Genomic DNA, 19,276 nt, shown 5'->3' on the forward strand with positions numbered 1-19,276 from the left:
CTTACATTTAATTTAGAAGATGCTTATCAAACAACCATTTTATGTAACAGCCTCAACACATAGCTTGCAAAATAAAAATTCTGTAACACGGGCATGTTTTAGCCTGAGAAGTGCAATATATCCACCCATTTTACTGCTTAGGTAGCAAACTCTATGAAAATTTCATAATAGTATTTGCTTATAACAAAAGTGTGAAGAGAGTAGTCATGGATAATAATTACGCTTTGTATTTGTGCATTTGGTGATCATTTGAAATACGTAATGTAATGAGAATGGTTTGGCAGACACAAACTTTTCCAGATATTATTCAGAAGTGTTCTAATGGAAAGGGTAACATTTACCACCTTATTATTCCAGCTGTTTTGTTCCCATTTCAATGAGATCCCATCCATAATGTTTTATTTATAAATCCATTGTTAAACAATTTATTAAAAAAACATGAAATGAAGAAATTGTGCAACATCTTAAGTGGAATAATTAACACATAATGCCTGCACAAAACCTCAGAACAGATGCAATATCATTAATCTGGTCCAAGATATTTAGATAGTAAACAAATTTGGCAGAAATAATTTTTGTGAATATTTTATTTAAAAGATCAGAAATAATACATTAATTGCCAGTTCAATAATGCTAATGTTTCAAAATAAAATTCAGATGAGTCATTTGGGGAGGTTAATTATTTTAAAACTTAATGCACAGAAACCACAAATTGTCCTTTGGAAATATTTTAATTTAAAAAAGTTAAAGGATCACAATAAGACAATCAGTTCCTCCTCACCCTAACCCCTGCCCCAACATGGAAGACTTTCTACCAAAGTTTACAAGACTAATACAAGCAGCAATGTAGTTTTACAGTTTAGGAGTTGAGCTTTTCATTAACTTGTTTCAGTTTACCAGTTGTAGTTCGAGAATTCATCAAAACACTGCACCAGCAAACATCCTCTATCTAGATATCACAGAATATACATGGTTTGGTTTGTAACCAATGGCTCTTTTACAACCAATAGTGTACTTTCATATTGGGTCTACATCCCAAAAGGACACCAGTCAGATCATGCATGGATTCACTCAAGAGTAAAGAATTTTTCAAATAGGGCACCAATCATAGCAATGGTTATTTCAAATAATTAAATCTATTTACAACTTGACTGTCAAATAGGTAATACATCAGATATCTGGCTGACTGAAACTATCATTCTTTTAATCTTTTGAGGTATGCAAAACTTTGAATTGTAAACTTTATTCCTTCACTCAGACAGATGACAGGTTTATACCCCAGATCTCTCTTTGCTCTTTCACAACTGTAATAATGGAATGTTCCTGCTAATGCCACTCTCATGGGAGTGAAGGTAGGTTTAAGGGTTAAAAATGGCTTCAGCAGGAATAATAAAATTGAGAGCAAGGCAGCCAGGTAATATGCAAACAGGTAAGGTATGTGATACTTTGGACGATCATAATTTAATCCAACCAATAGCTCCGACAAGAAAGTCCAGAAGGGAATTGGTTCATCGTTTGTGATATGATAAGCCTATTGGAATAAAAGAGTTGAAATCAATGAAGACATTTAAAAACTTTTCCAAATCAACTAATCATCATGACAACAATACTGCTAAATGCCAAGTTGCTATAATACTTCCCTTCTTCCTGTGTCCACAATGACAAATAGGAAAGTTAACGGGGGAGGGGGAAGAATAAGAAAGTGGGAAATTTTTATGATGGCCAAACTAGTTTTAATATTATAGGATATTGTTTTTAAACGTTGGCCTTAGATTGATGGTGGTATTCTTGTCTGAGCCAGGAGATAAGTTTAAGTCCTATTCCAAAGATCTGATTACAAACGAAGAATGCAGTACATTGTTAGAGATAATTACTTTTGTTTAAGTTATGAAGTTGCCATTTCTATCATCTCAGGATAAATATTTCACAGCACTATGTTGAATAAGGAGCCAAAGAATTCTGTCAATATTCTGGTCATTATCCCTGAGGTATTACCCATTATCTAGTGTTTCTGGAAGTATCCAATGCCTTGGTGCCAGTACAGCTCAGGGAGTGAGCTAGGTAATGACATCTTTTTAGTTGACTGCTTAACTACATTTAAAATCCTTTAAGTTTGATTAATTATGCTTAATTACATTGAATAAAGCTCAAGTATGTTTAATACGCTGAGACTATTTTGTTATATTGCTAGTTTAGTTTCATTAATTTTATCACATCAAGATTGTTTGTTTTCCTAATTTCTTAATTGAAGATCAGACTTTGGAGCTGAGCTGTGTTACTGGATTGGATTGGAAAGCAAGTCATACAGAATCAACCCCCACCCCGGCCCCCTCTTAATCTCTATGTGGTGTTGGTTTGTTTAAGTGGCCATTACAGTAGGTCTCCAATTATACAGATTGCATCTATTATTAAAAAAGGCAGTGACAAACTGACATAAGGCTACTGTACCAATAGAGCAACTCAACCAATTACAGTGAAGCCTTTAAAGCAATATTACTGTAGTTTGGTTTTGGAAATAATTATGTAGACTCACAATATTAGTCATTACCTTTCCACAGATGTGTGAATTTGAGTGAAGATTTTCTGCTGCTAGGATTAGCCCATGTACAACGTTATCAACATAGGTAAAATCTACCAGGTTCTTACCATTACTATAAAAGAAACAAGCAGTTACCAGACCATGAAATAACAACAAACACAACACTACTTACACACGCAAAGTAGCATTAATGACAGCTATATTACCAATGACAAATGTCCCATCAATGCCCTCTGAGAAACTTGAATATCTTGAGGACATTATCTGTCCTTTTAAATAACAATCAGGATTAGGTTGATCTCAATCCTATCACAAAAGAAAACCCCTTTCCATTACAGCAATCAGTCCAGTGAATTAGCACTGCACAACTTCCAAGTCAAAAACACACTTCCTTTAGGTATGGAGATCAAATCTAGGCTCAGGCCTCCAAGTGTGTTTTAAATGAGACCCTGCCGAGATGCTGAAACCTCTACCTTTGTACCCCCACCCTTATGCAATACCATTCCCATTTACTTTATGCATGTTATAAAACCACACAATAAGATCCATCTGTGCACCAACATCAAGAAGCCTCTCACCATTGAAAACAGAATGTTATCCTCAATTTTTCTCTACAATAGTGCAAGAAGCTGTTGGCATTTCACTCTGCAATTGTCATGATTTTTAAAAAAATTCTACTCAAGTATACAAAGGCACAGAATCCCAAACATTCTGAAGAATGCTTGCCTGCAATTTCCCAACTACACCCCAATACTGGACATCAAAAGGTGTACAAAGGTGGAGTAACAGATTCCTGCTGTTCCTCGGAGTTACACCAGGAATTCTGCCTAGTGAATCTGTCACTGTGATCCTTTGATTTATGCAAAACCTCATGTGATATCTTAAAATCCAGAAATACCTCATTCAGTTGTCCTCCACCCATTATTAATGAGCCTGCAAGTTACATCCTCGGACTAACAGGATATTATTTGCCAAACAATTTCCCTTTCATAAAAGCACACTAATCAGTGCCATCTAAATGGATGTAATCACACACTTAACAACAGATTTCAGTATTTTGATGACAACTAATCTCAAACAAATTGCTGTATTGTTTACTACTTTCTCATCTCACTTCTAATCCACATTTTATAAATAAGATAATCCTAACTTCTGACCTTTCCCAAAAGGAGCGAATATTTATTCTGTATGCATTACTACATCCATATATTACCAACCCAATCACAAACTTCATCTTGCCACTCCTTGCAGCTTGTACAAGGACAGGTACTAAGTGTGGATCTTGTGGTCCAAATATGCCATGAGGACGAATTGCAATCGTCATGAAGTTTTTTTCCGGATCATTAGCATTGAGAACTTCCTGCAAGACAAAATACATACAAAAATCATGGATATGTGTGGAAGAAAATAAAAGTATTTCCGTTTTCACAAGAGGCAATAATCCTTAGCCCACTGTGACATAAATTGATGAACAACTAACGCAGTTGCCAAATCACCTTGAACCTTTTACAATTACTGGATGTTCAAAAATACTGTAACAGTCAAAGGGGATATAAATGTATTAAAAGAGTACATAAATTATAACAATAACTATAACCACTTTTGAACAAAATCAAATTTAACAATAAATGGCGTCAAATTCACTTAAAGGTTAATCAACTTATCATATGAAATCATTTTAGAAGTACCAAACTGAACAGGTACAGTATTGTAACTAATGTACATTTGTTTACAATTCTTGTGCAACAGCTAAAACAGCACAGTAGGAATTTGGATAGATTCATAAACAGTTTTTAGAAATGCCACTGAACAAGCTCAAAACCAGAAAAAAAACTTCCTCCGAAGAATAAACCAGTAAAACTTACGAAGTAAGGAAACAAGAAATTTACATTGAAGGCAGATGCTCAGCAACGTTTCTCCTTAATACTAGTCATGTCATCGGGAGATTAAATATGCAAGTATTACACTGTTTACTGATGAAAGCATTGAGGGAAAAAGCCTTTTCAGTTTAGGATGGGCAACGTATAAATAAGTTTCAATTGACAGGATAAGAATGAAATTGCCCTCAAAGACAGGTTAAAAAAAAATCAAAGCTGTTGACCGACATGTGAAAGTTAGAACTATAATTTTTAGAAGGGAAATTAAAGAAACTGAATGGCACACAAGATTGTCACAATGATTAAGAGCATCTCTGTGTAAAGTAGATAAAGCATCTAACATTTTCCATTGGTTGCTGGTTGTCATTTGATGGATAATGTAACAACACAAAGTGGGACAAATAGGCAATCTCTGCAGGGCTATAATCACAGGCAAAATGGAAAATAAAATATTTACAACAGTGAACAGGGATGATCTCCCAAAACTGTACAGGAGACACACATTGGTGTGGTAAATGGGATAAGGTACAAATAGACCCTTCCATGTGGAGATGATGTTCTTTATAAAACACATATCTTCATCTTTACCACCAAATTAAAATGTTGTTTCATATTTCGATTCCCCACAAAGTTAGTTTCCAAGAATGAAAGTAATAATCATTACTTTCAAATTTGTGATTCAAAAGTTACAAAACTTACCATTTCCTGCAAGATCTTTGTTTGTGAATAGTAGTCAACGGGTTTTTTAGCATATGGTAGGTCTTCAGAACCATTCTTTAGGTCTCTGCCTTCAAATACAACACTTGCACTACTAGTCAGCACCAGTTTCTGTGTGCAAGAAGACAGTAGAATTAAGCCACGAAAGATTTTTGTTTGGGGTGCTGACATTAATGTGTCAAGTGAACTGATTCTTACTTGAACACCAGCTTCCTTGCATGCCTCAATTATTGTTTTGGTCCCTGTGTAATTGACCTTGTAGAACAGTTCTCTGTCGTCGCTGGAAGGTGGTGGAGAAGCACAATGAAATACGATATTCACATCTTGAATTGCTGGCAGTATATCCTAAAGAATCATAATTAATTTATTTGTAATTCTACTGCTGATTTCTTTCTTTTAAATACCTTTATTAAATAAGCTTAGGATACACAATATCAAAAATAAGTTCCTCACATGTTTACATGTGGCAGTTGAAATTGAAAATGAAAATATTTCTTTTAAACAGGTGAAAATTGAAATGTTCTTATGAAAGAATTCAACACTCGTTTCTTAATGACTGTGGCATTAATTTAAAGGCTTCAACTTGAATCACTTTGATATTGATGTGTGGCAGCATGGTAGCATAGTGGTCACCGCGTTGCTTTACAGACCAGCAATCACAGATTGGGGTTCAGTTCTCACCGGTGCCTGCAAGGAGTTTGTACGTTCTCCGTGCGACCACACGACTTTACTCCAGGTGCTCCAGATTCCTCCCGAGGTTAGTGTTAGTGAGTTGTGCGTATGCTATGCTGGTGTCAGAAGTGTGGCAACATTTGCAGGCCGTGCAGCACAATCCTCACCGATTTGATTTGATCCAAACACTGTATGTTTCAATGTACATGTGACAAATTAAAAAGCTAATTTAACCAACAAGCAGAAAGTTTTTTCCTCAAATGTCAAGGACATAAATGTTACTAGAGAAGTCTGAAATCACAAACAAGAGAAAAATCTGCAGACGCCGGAAAACCAAGCAATACACACAAAATGCTGGAGGAACTCAGCAGGCTGGGCAGCATCTATGGAAAAGAGTACAGTCGATGTTTCAGGCAAAGACCCGCCTGAAATGTTGACTGTACTCTTTTCCATCGATGCCGCCTAGCCTGCTGAGTTCCTCCAGCATTTTGTGTGTATTGCTTGGTCAGTAACTTTGGAATATCTCATTTACAAGATGTTTGCATCCACAGAACTGCCACTCACTGAATTTTTTTTTGTTTGTTTTTTTTTACACACTGCTGTGTGTGAAAATCCCAGGAGATCAGCAGTTTTTGAGATACTCAAACCATCCCGTCTGACAGTCAAAGTCACTTAATCAAATTTCTTCCCCATTCTGATGTTTGGTCTGAACAATAACTGAACCTCTTGACCATGTCTGCATGCTTTTATGCATTGAGTTACTGCTACATGATTGGCTGATTAGATATTTGTATTAATGAGCAGGCGTACTAAATGAAGTGGCTACAGAATGTACTTCTGCAATACACTTTTCTGTACTATGCCATAAAATTCCAGAAATCTATTGATCTTGGATTTGAACAAACTCTATGACTGGACAACTAGAACCCTCTTAGGTACAGGATTACAACAATTCAGCACTATCCACATAAATTATTCTTCATTTCATTCATAACAGCTTACCTCTTATACTAATATGGTGACCTCGAAGTCTAGACTCTTCAAAATGGGAGAACAAAATCTCCCTACACCCAGCCTGTTAATCCCTGTAAGTTTCAATGAACAACTTGTGGTCCTGTGATTTCACCAGACATACCAAATGGAAACTGACCCTTTGTCCAATCACAATGACAAACATCAAGTCTCTGAACTCTACCAATCCCACTTCCAGCTCACTGCAGAAATTTCTATGAAACAACATTAAGTGCTTATCTAATTAACTGTGGCATTTAGAAATGGAAACAGGGAGGAGCTGAGGGCAATACAGAGGGACCTGAAAGCCAGGATCAGGGAGGCTAAAGACAGGTACAGGAGGAAGTTTGAGTGGAAACTCCAGCAGAACAACATGAGAGAGGTCTGGAGGGGGATGAGGACCATCACTGGGTTCCCGCAAACTAGCAACAGAGGAGCTGAAGGCAGTGTGGACAGGGCCAATGAACTTAACCTGTTCTTTAACAGATTTGACATTGTGGCCCCTGCCCATCCCCCACATGAGCCATCTGTTGTCGTCCCCCAACCAACAAATATTCCACTCTCCCCTCCTACCCCTCCTCACAGTCCCCCACCCTGCTCTCATGACTATACCCCTTCCCCACATGAAGCCACCACGGTGGGCTTCACAGCTGAACAGGTGAGAAGACAGCTGAAACGTCTCAACCCAAGCAAGGCTGCAGGACCGGATGGAGTCAGTACCAGGGTGCTCAAAGCCTGTGCCCCTCAGCTATGTGGAGTACTTCACCATGTATTCAACCTGAGCCTGAGGCTCCGGAGGGTTCCTGTACTGTGGAAGATGTCCTGCCTCGTCCCTGTGCCGAAGACGCCGCGCCCCAGCGGCCTCAGTGACTACAGATCGGTGGCATTGACCTCCCACATCATGAAGACCCTGGAGAGACTTGTTCTGGAGCTGCTCCGGCCTATGGTCAGGCCACACTTAGATCCCCTCCAGCTCACCGACCAGCCCCGACTAGGGGTTGAGGGTGTCATCGTCTACCTGCTGAACCGTGTCTATGCCCACCTGGACAAGCCACCGAGCACTGTGAGGGTCATGTTTTTTGACTTCTCCAGTGCGTTCAACACCATCCGCCCTGCTCTGCTGGGGGAGAAGCTGACAGCGATGCAGGTGGATGCTTTCCTGGTGTCGTGGATTCTTGATTACCTGACTGGCAGACCACAGTAGGTGTGCTTGCAACACTGTGTCCGACAGAGTGATCAGCAGCACTGGGGCTCCACAGGGGACTGTCTTGTTTCTCTTTCTCTTCACCATTTACACCTCAGACTTCAACTACTGCACAGAGTCTTGTCATCTTCAGAAGTTTTCGGATGACTCTGCCATAGTTGGATGCATCAGCAAGGGAGATGAGGCTGAGTACAGGGCTACGGTAGGCAATTTTGTCACATGGTGTGAGCAGAATTATCTGCAGCTTTATGTGAAAAAGGAGCTGGTGGTAGACCTGAGGGGAGCTAAGGTACCGGTGACCCCTGTTTCCATCCAGGAGGTCAGTGTGGACATGGTGGAGGATACGAATTGACAATAAACTGGACTGGTCAAAGAACACTGAGGCTGTCTACAAGAAGGGTCAGAGCCGTCTCTACTTCCTGAGGAGACTGAGGTCCTTTAACATCTGCCGGACGATGCTGAGAATGTTCTACGAGTCTGTGGTGGCCAGTGCTATCATGTTTGCTGTCGGGTGCTGGGGCAGCAGGCTGAGGGTAGCAGACACCAACAGAATCAACAAACTCATTTGTAAGGCCAGTGATGTTGTGGGGATGGAACTGGACTCTCTGATGGTGGTGTCTGAAAAGAGGATGCTGTCTAAGTTGCATGCCATCTTGGTCAATGTCTCCCACCCACTACATAATGTACTGGGTGGGCACAGGAGTACATTCAGCCAGAGACTTATTCCACTGAGATGCAGCACAGAGCGTCATAGGAAGTCATTCCTGCCTGTGGCCATCAAACTTTACAACTCCTCCCTTGGAGGGTCAGACACCCTGAGCCAATAGGCTGGTCCTGGACTTATTTCATAATTTACATATTACTATTTAACTATTTATGGTACTATTACTATTTATTATTTATGGTGCAACTGTAACGAAAACCAATTTCCCCTGGGATCAATAAAGTATGACTATGACTATGATATGGCTCCACCATCTCTTGAAACAGCAAGTTCCAGATTTCGGCATCCTCTGCACTGGAGAAAACATTCTTCCTCAGATCCCTTGCCTCCTATTCCCTTTCTTAAAGATACTGCTACAAGGGGTAAAGTTTTTCCACTAACTTTGCTCCTTAAAATTTATATACCTCAATCAGGTAACTCCGGAGTCTTCTCTATTCCAGCCTGCCCAGTCACTGATATGAAACATTCTGTCCCAGACAACATCCTGATGAACTTCCCCTGCTCCACTTCAGTATAATGACATCCTTCTCACTGAGTGGCAACCAGACTGCACAGTACTTCAGCCAAGTACAAGATGTTACAAGATGTTTGGAGATGTTGCTCCTTTTACATTCCCTAATGGCATTTCAGTAACCCATTTACTTTCCCCTATGCCTATTGGATCTCTCCTGCTTTCAGTTTTCAATAATTTCCTTTCTTTATGCTCCCTATCGTACCCATGGTCATCCATGGATTCATTGACTTATTGACCCTACCACAGTGGAAACATATTGGGTTTGAACTATCACTATTTCACTTTTGAATTATTTCCATTGGTCAGACACAGAATTATCTGCAAGACTAACTGTTCCCAATCTACTTTTGCAAGGTTCTGTTTTATCAGATTGAAATCAGCCTTCCTCAGATGTACCGTGGTCAGCATTCTAACTGGCTGCATCACTGTCTGGTATGGGGGCGCTACTGCACAGGATTATAAGACGCTACAGAAAGTTGTAAAGTTAGTCAGCTCCATCATGGGTACTAGCCTCCGCAGTATCCAAGACATCTTGAAGGAGCGGTGCCTCAGAAAGGCAGCGTCCATTATTAAGGACCTGCAGCACCCAGGACCTGCCCTCTTCTCATTGTTACCGTCAGGAAAGAGGTACAGAAGTCTGAAGGCACACACTCAAAGCTTCAGGAACAGCTTCTTCCCCTCTGCCATCCGATTTCCAAATAGACAGTGAACCCATGAACACTATCCCACTTTTTACAGTCTTTGCTCTACTTTAACTATTTAATTTACACATATTACTGTAATCGATTTATTTTTCCTATATTTATCACGTATTGCATTGTATTGCTGCGGCTAATAGATTTCATGACATATGCCGGTGATAATTAAACTCGATTCTGATTCCATTTCAAAACCTTAATTTCCAGTCCATCCTCTTCTTTTAACGAAACCACATTAAAACCAAAGAGCTATAAAAGTTCAATGCAGTCATTTTTTTTCATAGTTTAAAAAAGTAGAACTCTATTTACTTATACTGACCTCTTTACAGCAGAGATCCGCAATAAAAAACGGAACTCCTTCACTCGCGGATGGTTTTCGGATATCCAAAATATTAACACGGTACCCTTTCTCCAGAAGCTTTGTCACCAGACGTTGGCCCAAAAAGCCGGAGCCCCCGATAACAGTGCATTTGTTGTTCTGCTAACAGGATAGGAAAGATTGATTCTTACCAGCTCTTGGCCAAACAGGAGATTGTCATCCAAGATACAAAGGCTCCCCCACGAATGCATAGTTTTCTTCACCAAAACTGTCCCTGCCCTTCCCACTTCATTCATTCTATATGAGGCGCATCTCCATTTCCCGGCGCAAACATTGCCAACTGAATACTCACTCGCAAACGTGTAGCCATCTCTCCCGCGGCACAGCACAACGTACACAGCACTTCACCAAAACTCTCAGCCCACCTGGGACGGAAAGGTATCAGCGCGACCGCAATCCTCATTGGCCCACGGAGGTTCTCTCCCTTCTGATTGGAAAGCGGCGTGTCGTTGCTCTGGTGACTGGCCTATAAACCAATCAAATTATCGAGTGATCATGGGCCGTGATGACGTAAAACAGCAACCAATTGAAATTGGGCTGAGCTCCACTCGCCGGTTGTGACCAGGTTCAATGTTCCCCTGGAACCCATTCACAAGATAAATTGATGCTGAACCTTTATGTTGTGAATAAGCGTCAAATAAAATCGATTCGTGCATCGATTGTTAAATATTTATAATGGAATGCTAACATTACTGAAACTTACTTTTTTAAAATGTCAGGGACAGTCAAAACAACACACATAAAAGTTGCTGGTGAACGCAGCAGGCCAGGCAGCATCTATAGGAAGAGGCGCAGTCGACGTTTCAGGCCGAGACCCTTCATCAGGACTAACTGAAGGAAGAGTGAGTAAGGGATTTGAAAGTTGGAGGGGGAGGGGGAGATCCAAAATGATAGGAGAAGACAGGAGGGGGAGGGATAGAGCCGAGAGCTGGACAGGTGATAGGCAAAAGGGGATACGAGAGGATCATGGGACAGGAGGTCCGGGAAGAAAGACAAGGGGGGGGAACCAGAGGATGGGCAAGAGGTATATTCAGAGGGACAGAGGGAGAAAAAGGAGAGTGAGAGAAAGAATGTGTGCATAAAAATGAGTAACAGATGGGGTACGAGGGGAGGTGGGGCCTTAGCGGAAGTTAGAGAAGTCAATGTTCATGCCATCAGGTTGGAGGGACAGTCAAAAGAAATGTTCGAGGAATATAATTCTGGTTAATAGGCTGTGCGGCGCCTTTGAAATGATTACTTTGCGACAGAAGTCAGCTATAATACCAATTAAAAACAGAAAATGCTAGAGGTGAAGATAGAAACATGCTTCTAGTTTTATGTTGAGGATTTTTCAGCTGATCTCTTTTCAACTGATACAAGCACGAGAATATATCAAGCAAGAGGAACCCACCCAGCCTACTCTGACACTCTGCCATTCAACGATATCATGACTGATTGTCCACCTCTCCATTTTCCGACTCCATCCCCAAACTACCAAGCAAAACCCTCTGGCGCCGAGTCTGACAGTTTCGCTCAGAAAGGGTGGAGCTGGGGCGGGGAGAGGAGAGCGGTGGTGAGAGGGGATTCAATAGTTCGGGGCCAGACAGGAGATTCTATGGACATGAAAGAGACTCTAAGATGCCCAGGATAGGGACGTCTCAACATTCTTAAGGCAGGGGGTTAGCAGCTAGAGTTCATGGTACATAATGGTACACAATGTTATAAAGAGGAAAAACGAAGAGGTCCTGAAGACTGAATAAAAGGAGTTAGGTAGAAAACTGAAAAGCAGCACCTCAAGGTTAGTAACTTCTGGATTCTACCCATAGTGAGGGTAAGACTGGATGATACGGCAGGTAAATGGGTGACGGCTGAAGAATAGGTGCAGGAGGTAAAGTTTCAGATTTGTAGGTCATTGGGATCTCTTCTGGGGAAGGTATGATCTGTACAAAAGGGACGAGTTACACTGAACTTAAGGGGGATCAATCTCCTAGCGGGCAGGTTTACGGGAGCTTTTGGGAATGATTTAAACTAGGTTGGCAGGGAGATGGGCACCAATGTGATAGATCAGAGGATGAGGCAGTCAGTGTAAAGGTAGATACAGTGGGGAGAGAGACTGTGAGGACGGATAGGCAGCCGCAAGATTAGAGACATTTCAGAGACTCTTCGATGAGCGCCTCAATGAAAGAAAAATGCAAGCTATACAGAAGGGAAATATTGGACTGATCTTAGAGCAGGTTAAAAAGTCAGTACAATACTGTCCACTGAAGGGATTGTTCTGTTCTGTACTGTGTGAAGTTCTGTGCTAAAAAGCAATTAATAACAGCCTTCCAAAGACGCACGTGCTCTACAGATACCGTCCCATTTCAATCTTAAATAACCTACGCATATTTTCAGCTCCAGTACAGTACCAGACTCTCAAGCCTTGGAAACCATCCAACATTTAGCTCTAGAAATGTTTCTCTCAACGAGTCTGAACGTTCTAACCTATTCAATTTCTCCTAAGGTGACAGGCCCGCCACCTCATCAACCAGGTTGGTGAATATTTACTCCGTAACAAATACATCTTCTTCAGATAAGTAAATCAAGACTATAATTTTTCAGGTATGGTTTTAGCAAGACTCTACTTGATGTAAATAAGACATCTTTACTCTTGTAGCAATACTTCGAAGGTTGGAAAGACTCAGTGGGTCAGGCAACACCTATAGAGGAAAATAAGCAGTTGACATTTTGGGCTAATACCTTTCATCAGGACTGGAAAGGAAGTGGGCAGAAACCAGAATAAAAGCGTTTGGCTTGGGGGGGGTGGGGGAAGAGGGGGATGGAGAGTAGCAGGAGATACATGAATCCAGGTGAGAGAGGGAAGACAGGAGGATGGGGAAAGTGGGGAAAAGGGAATAATATGAGAAACTGGGAGGTGATAGTTGGGGAAGGCAAAGGGTTGAAGAAGGAATCTGATAGGAGAGGACAGTAGACTATGGAATAAAAGGGAGGGGTGGGGTGGAGGGACCAGAAGGAAGAAGGAGAAGGCAGGTTGGGTGAGCGGGGCGGGGCTGGGTGATGCAGAAGGTATAATGGAGCCAGAGATAGAGGCATTTTGTGTGTTTTGCTCTAGATTTCCGGTATCTGCAGTCTCTCCTGTGTCTCCATCTTTACTCTTGTATCTACATGTTCACTTTTAGTGACTGATTTACAAGAGCAGCCTAGTTCTTTTTAACAGCAACATTTTCCAATAGCTCATATTTTCAAAAAAGCTCAGTTTTTTTTTCTACTCACGTTGATAACTTCTCAACTTTCTATATCATATTCTGAGTGCCATAATTTGGCTCCATGTTGATATTGAGTGTTCCCATTCTAGTGTCTCTAAGCACCCTCACTTCAGGAGGATTATTCTATATCAATCTATAATTCAAAAAAAATCTAATGTACTTAACTACTTTAGCTTACTTTCTGAAGGGGATTAGCTGTCACCATTTCAAGTGGAGGGTCCCAACCAAGGAGGAGAAACAGTAGTCTAGCGGTTAGCGTGACACGATTACAACTCAGGGTGTTCTGGAGTTCAGAGTTCAATTCCGCTCCCACTTTGGAAGGAATCTCTGTACGTCCGACCCATGATCGCGTGCTCCAGTTTCTTCCCACAGTCCAAAGATGTACCGTGTAAGTTCATTGGTCATTGCAAACTGCCCTGTAATTGGGTAAGGGTCAATCAGGGTTGTGGGGGCTGCTGGGGCAGCCTGACAAGAAAAGCTGGAAGGGCCTACTCTCTGCTGTATCGCTAAATAAACAAACAAATAAATAGACAGATAAACAGATAAAAAATATTCCAGCTAATGAAACAAATTAAATAGATGTTTTAAATGGAACTCATTTATTTTGGGGAATAATTCCAACAGATTATAATTCTACAAAGTATTTCCAAACACAAGTATAATTCTTACAAACTAGAAAACCATACCAATGAGCTGCAGACAAACAAAATGGCAGCTCTTGGAAGAATTCCTGCTCAGGTCAAGGCTGAGAAGTGATTCTACGTCTTTATCTCTGCAACTCCCCCACCACCCCCCGACCCCACTACTGCCTTCTAACATTTAGATGTTTTTTGCCAGTCATCTAGTGACAGCTCACCTGCATGTTATGTTTCCAGAAGTGTTTTGATCTGACAGATGTCAGGAGCTGTGGGTGAATGGAAAATGTTCTTATTTTCTGAATAGGCTGCAGTCTCAGTCACGTCAACAATAGGCTCCCTGAGCCTGGACAATATTGCTTCTGAAGGGGTTGGCTAAATAATGCTAGTTAAAAATTAATTATAAACTTCTTGACCTTGAACAGTTTCTTCTATGGAGTTAAAGAAACTGAGTTTAGCAAAATGCCTCCTGACCCTGGACGTAAATATCCATCAGAGATCATCCACTCAGCTTCTCCATTGCCCTTTGCATCCTCACCACTACTAATATTCCCATTTAGTTCCATGTGCTCACCAAAGAGGAATTAGTCAAGGGTTTGCACGATGTGGAAAGATAGAGAGGGATCTGGAAGTATACATATATCCACAAATGCTTAAAGGTGGCCAGCCAAGTTACTAAGGAGGTTACAGTGTCAAATGCGGTGGTTTCCTTCATCAGCCAAACAAAGTTGAAAAAGTAAGCCTGAATAACAGAAAGGAGCTCGACTACTTCAGAGATCTGGCCCCGATGCCATGAGAAAGATGGAAGTACACTGGAGAGTGTACAGAGGACATTTAGGATGATATTGCCAGGATTATAAAGTTGTAACAGCAAGGAAAGATTGGATAATGTAGCTTTATTTTCTTTGGAATTGTTGAGGCTACAGAGAGACTTAAGCAAGAGTATAAATTTACAGGGGGCTCAGATAGAGAAGATAGAAAGGACTTGAGTTAATTAGAAAAAAGGGGCAAAGATTTCAATTAATTGGGGAAAGGATCTAAAGTTATGATGGTAATGGGTTTGCTGACTGTGAAATTCTAAACTCAGACGAAGTCCTTAAGACCCATCTGATATGGATGGCTATAAGTACCCTCACTAAAGGGAGTAATACCATAACTATTCAAACTTCAAAAGCTACTTCTCCACATTGAGTATAGCTACCAATACCCACTTTTTGAGTGAAGGGATCCCCCTCCCTTCCAAGGAGGAGATACTTCCAGCTAACAAAGTTACACGGTTCCCAGGTACCCATAGTAAATGCTGTGAAGCTGACTCTTTTGAGTATACAAACCTTCCAACTATTTGTAGATCAGCTATTGATATGCTAAGTGATAATATCAATCTGGTCAGCAAGCTTCCTTGAACTAAACAGCTTAGCCAGCATTGTCTATTTTGAACAAGCCAAATTAAATAACCCATTATTGCAACTCTTCAGCTGTTAGTCCAGGTTCTGTGGGGCCAGTAAATCTGTGCTATGGACAGCACTTGTTTGCAAAGCTGTCATTTTAACTTCAAACTGATTACTGATTGCAATTTACATTAAGAATTGAAGACTGACCCCATGTACGACAAGTAGGTAAACAAAGAATATTAGTTGGAAGTTTAACTTACTCAAGAACCTCATAGATGTTGTTTAAGAGGAGATCTTTGTGGGTGTTTGGGCTCATTCCGGTGGCCCAATCAGCAGCTGTTGCAGGCCACAGTGACGAGGTTTCTTGCAAGTCAGCAATGCTTGTTTAAAAGGAGAGTTTCGTGGGTGTTCAGGTTTATTTTGACAGTCCAATCATTGGCTGGAGCAGGCTATAGCAACGCGATTTCTTGCAGGTCGATAATGCTTGTTTAAAAGTACAGAAGGAACATTGTTGGGAGTAGGCCAGTGCTGAAAGTAGGAGTGTCAGGCTTTGGTTCAGCGGAGGATTTGGCTCTAAAGAGTCTCCCAGGGAACTACTTCTGCATGAAGTGCCTTAAGATACATCTCCTCGAAGACCGTGTTAGGGATCTGGAGCAGCAGCTGGATGACCTTCAACTTGTATGAGACAGAGTGAGGAGATAATCAATCAGAGTTACAGGGGAGTAGTCACTTCTAAGTTACAGGAGGTGAATAGCTGAGTGACTGTCAGGAAAAATGGAAATGTGAATAGCCAGTTAGCACAGAGCACCCCTGTGGCCATCCCCTCAATAGCAGGTATACCATTTTGGATACTGTTGTGGGGGGTGACCTCCCAGAGGAATGCCACTGGGACCAGGTTACTGGCACTGAGCATGGGTCCATAGTGCAGAAGGAAAAGAGGGAGAAGAGGGGAGCAGTAGTGATAGGGGACTCCCTAGTCAGGGGAACAGACAGGAGATTCTGTGGACGTAAACAGGACACTCGGATAGTGTGGAGTGAAGGGGCTCAGGATAGGACAGATGGTAAAAAAGCAAAGATAGCATGCAGTCAGACCATCAGGAAGGGCAGTCAAATGCTAGGACAAAATTACAACCAGTAGGTTGAGTATCAGTGCATTAGGAATACGGAATAATCAGGGCAGCAGATACAGTGCTCAAAGTGATGTATCTCAATGCACGGAGTATAAAAAATAAGGCAGATGATCTTGTTGCACTATTACAGATTGTCTGGTATGATGTTGTGGCCATCACTGAATTGCAGTTGAAGGATAGTTGTAGTTGGGGGCTGAATGTCCAAGCTTATGTCTTGTATCAGAGGGATAGGAAGGTAGGCAGAGGGAATGGCGCGCTCTGCTGGTGAAGAATGGCATCACAACAGTAGAGACATGTGACATCGGATTGGAAGATGTTGAATCCTTGTGGGTAGAGTTAAGAAACTGCAAGGGTAAAAGGACCATGATGGCAGTTATATACAGGCCTCCCAACAGTGGCTGAGATGTGGACCACAGATTACAATGGGAAATAGAAAAGGCGTGTCAAAAGGGTAACGTGATAATAGTCATGGGAGATTTGAACATGCAGGTCGATTGGGAAAATCAGGTTGGTAATGGGTCTCAAGAGAGTGAGTTTGTTGAATGCCTACCAGATGGCTTTTTAGAGCTGTTTTTCAATGAGCCAACTAGGGGGTCAGCTGTACTGGATTGGGTGTTATGTAATGACCCAGAGGTGATTAGGGAGCTGAAGGTAACAGAACCCTTAGGAGGCAGTGATCACAATATGATTGAGTTCAACTTGAAATTTGATAATGAGAAAGTAAAGTCTGATGTAGCAGTATTTCAGTGGGGTAAAGGAAATTACAGTGGTATGAGAGAGGAGTTGGCCAAAGGAGTTGGAAGGAGATGCTGGCAGGGATGACAGCAGAGCAGCAATGGCATAAGTTTCTGGAAAAAATTAGGAAGGTGTGGGATAGATGTATTCCAAAAACAAAATCGTGCATCCGTAGCTGACAAAGGAAAAAGCTAATGTAAAAGCAAATGAGAGGACATACAATACAACAAAGCAATAACTAACAGGAAGACAAAGGATTGGGAAGCCTTTAAAAACCTACAAGGAGCTTAAGGTAAAAAAAACCCTGAGGAGGCAATGAAATCGAGTTCATTTCTAATGATTGAGTTCAGCTTGAGAGTAAGCAAAGTCTGATGTAGCAGTATTTCAGTGGAGTAAATGAAATTACCATGGTTTGAGAGAGGAGTTGGCCAAAGTAAATTAGAAGGAGATGCCGGCAGAGATGACAGCAGAGCAGCAGTGGCATGAGTTTCTGGGAAAAATGAGGAAGGTGCAGGATAGACGCATTCCAAAAACAAAGAAATACTCAAATGGCAAAGTAGCACAACCATGGCTGACGAGGAAGTCAAAGCTAATGTAAAAGCAAAAGGGAGGGCATACAACAAAGCAAAAACTGGCAGGAAGATAGAAGATTGGGAAGCTTTTAAAAACCTACAGAGAGTAACTAGAAGAATTATTAGGAGGGAAAGATGAATATGAAAACAAGGTAGCAAACAATATCAAAGTGGATAGTAAAAGCTTTTTCAAGTACATAAAAAATAAGAGAGATGAGAGTGGATACAGGACCTTTAGAAAATGAGGCCAGAGAAATAATAACAGGGAACAAGAGATTAACGAGTATTGTAATACTAAATGAGTATTTTGCATCAGTCTTCACTGTGCAAGATTCTAGCAGTGTGCCAGGTGTTGAAGGGTGTGAGGGAAGAGAAGTGAGTGTAGTTACTATTAAAAGGGAGAAGGTGCTCAAAGCTGAAAGACCCAAGGGTACATAAGCCATCTGGACCAAATGAACTGCACCCTAGGGTTCTGAAAAAATTAGCGTCTAAGAGACTGTGGAGGCATTAATAATGATCGTTCAAAAATCATTGGGCTCTGGCATGGTGCTGGAGGATTGGAAAATTGAAAATGTTACTCCACTCCTTAAGAAAGGAGGAAGGCAGCAGAAAGGAAATTATAAACCAGTTGGCCTGACCTCAGTGGTTGGGAAAATGTTGGATTCAACTGCTAAGAATAAGGTTATGAAGTACTTGGTGACACAGAACAAGAGAGGACAGTGTCAGCACGGTTTCCTTCAGGGAAAATCTTGCTTGATGAACCTTTTCAAATTCCTTGAGGAAATTACAAGTAGGATAGATAAATGTGAGGCAATAGATGTTGTATAAGGATGTTCAGAAGGCTTTTGACAAGGTGCCACACGTGAGGCTGCTTATCAAGCTAAGAGCCCACGGTATTACAGGAAAGTTACTGGCATGGTTAGAGCATTGGCTGATTGGTAGGAGGCAGCGAGTGGGAATAAAAGGATCCATTTCTGGTTGGCTGCCGGTGACTAGTGGTGTTCCGCGGGGGTCAGCGTTGGGACTGCTTTTTATGCCGTATGTCAATGATTTTGATGATGGAATAGGTGGCTTTGTTGCCAAGTTTGCAGATGATATGAAGATTGGTGGAGGGGCAGGTAGTGTTGAGGAAACAGGTAGGCTGCAGAAGGACTTAGACAGATTAGGAGAATGGGCAAGAATGTGGCAAATGAAATAAAATGTTAGAAAATGCATGGTCATGCACTTTGGTAG

At 41.3% G+C, this 19,276-nt stretch overlaps 1 protein-coding gene across 2 annotated transcripts; it reads right to left on the reverse strand.

Moving 5' to 3' along the window:
- Positions 1-544: 544 nt before the first annotated feature.
- Positions 545-10,752, reverse strand: nsdhl (NAD(P) dependent steroid dehydrogenase-like). Of its 2 annotated transcripts, none has more exons than XM_063061379.1 (7): positions 10,628-10,752; positions 10,276-10,434; positions 5,332-5,478; positions 5,116-5,244; positions 3,757-3,899; positions 2,549-2,651; positions 545-1,531 (listed from the first exon to the last, which is right to left on the reverse strand). In XM_063061379.1, exons 1-7 carry the CDS (start codon positions 10,736-10,738, stop codon positions 1,196-1,198), a joined length of 1,128 nt encoding a protein of 375 aa, XP_062917449.1. In that variant the 5' UTR covers positions 10,739-10,752; the 3' UTR covers positions 545-1,195. The 2 variants fall into 2 exon arrangements, with proteins under 2 accessions (XP_062917449.1, XP_062917448.1); XM_063061378.1 differs by having other exon boundaries at positions 10,276-10,437; positions 10,628-10,746.
- Between the last annotated feature and the right edge of the window lie 8,524 nt (positions 10,753-19,276).

The sequence above is a fragment of the Mobula hypostoma genome, chromosome 10 (genome assembly GCF_963921235.1).
Source record: "Mobula hypostoma chromosome 10, sMobHyp1.1, whole genome shotgun sequence".
NCBI classification, from domain to species: domain Eukaryota; kingdom Metazoa; phylum Chordata; class Chondrichthyes; order Myliobatiformes; family Myliobatidae; genus Mobula; species Mobula hypostoma.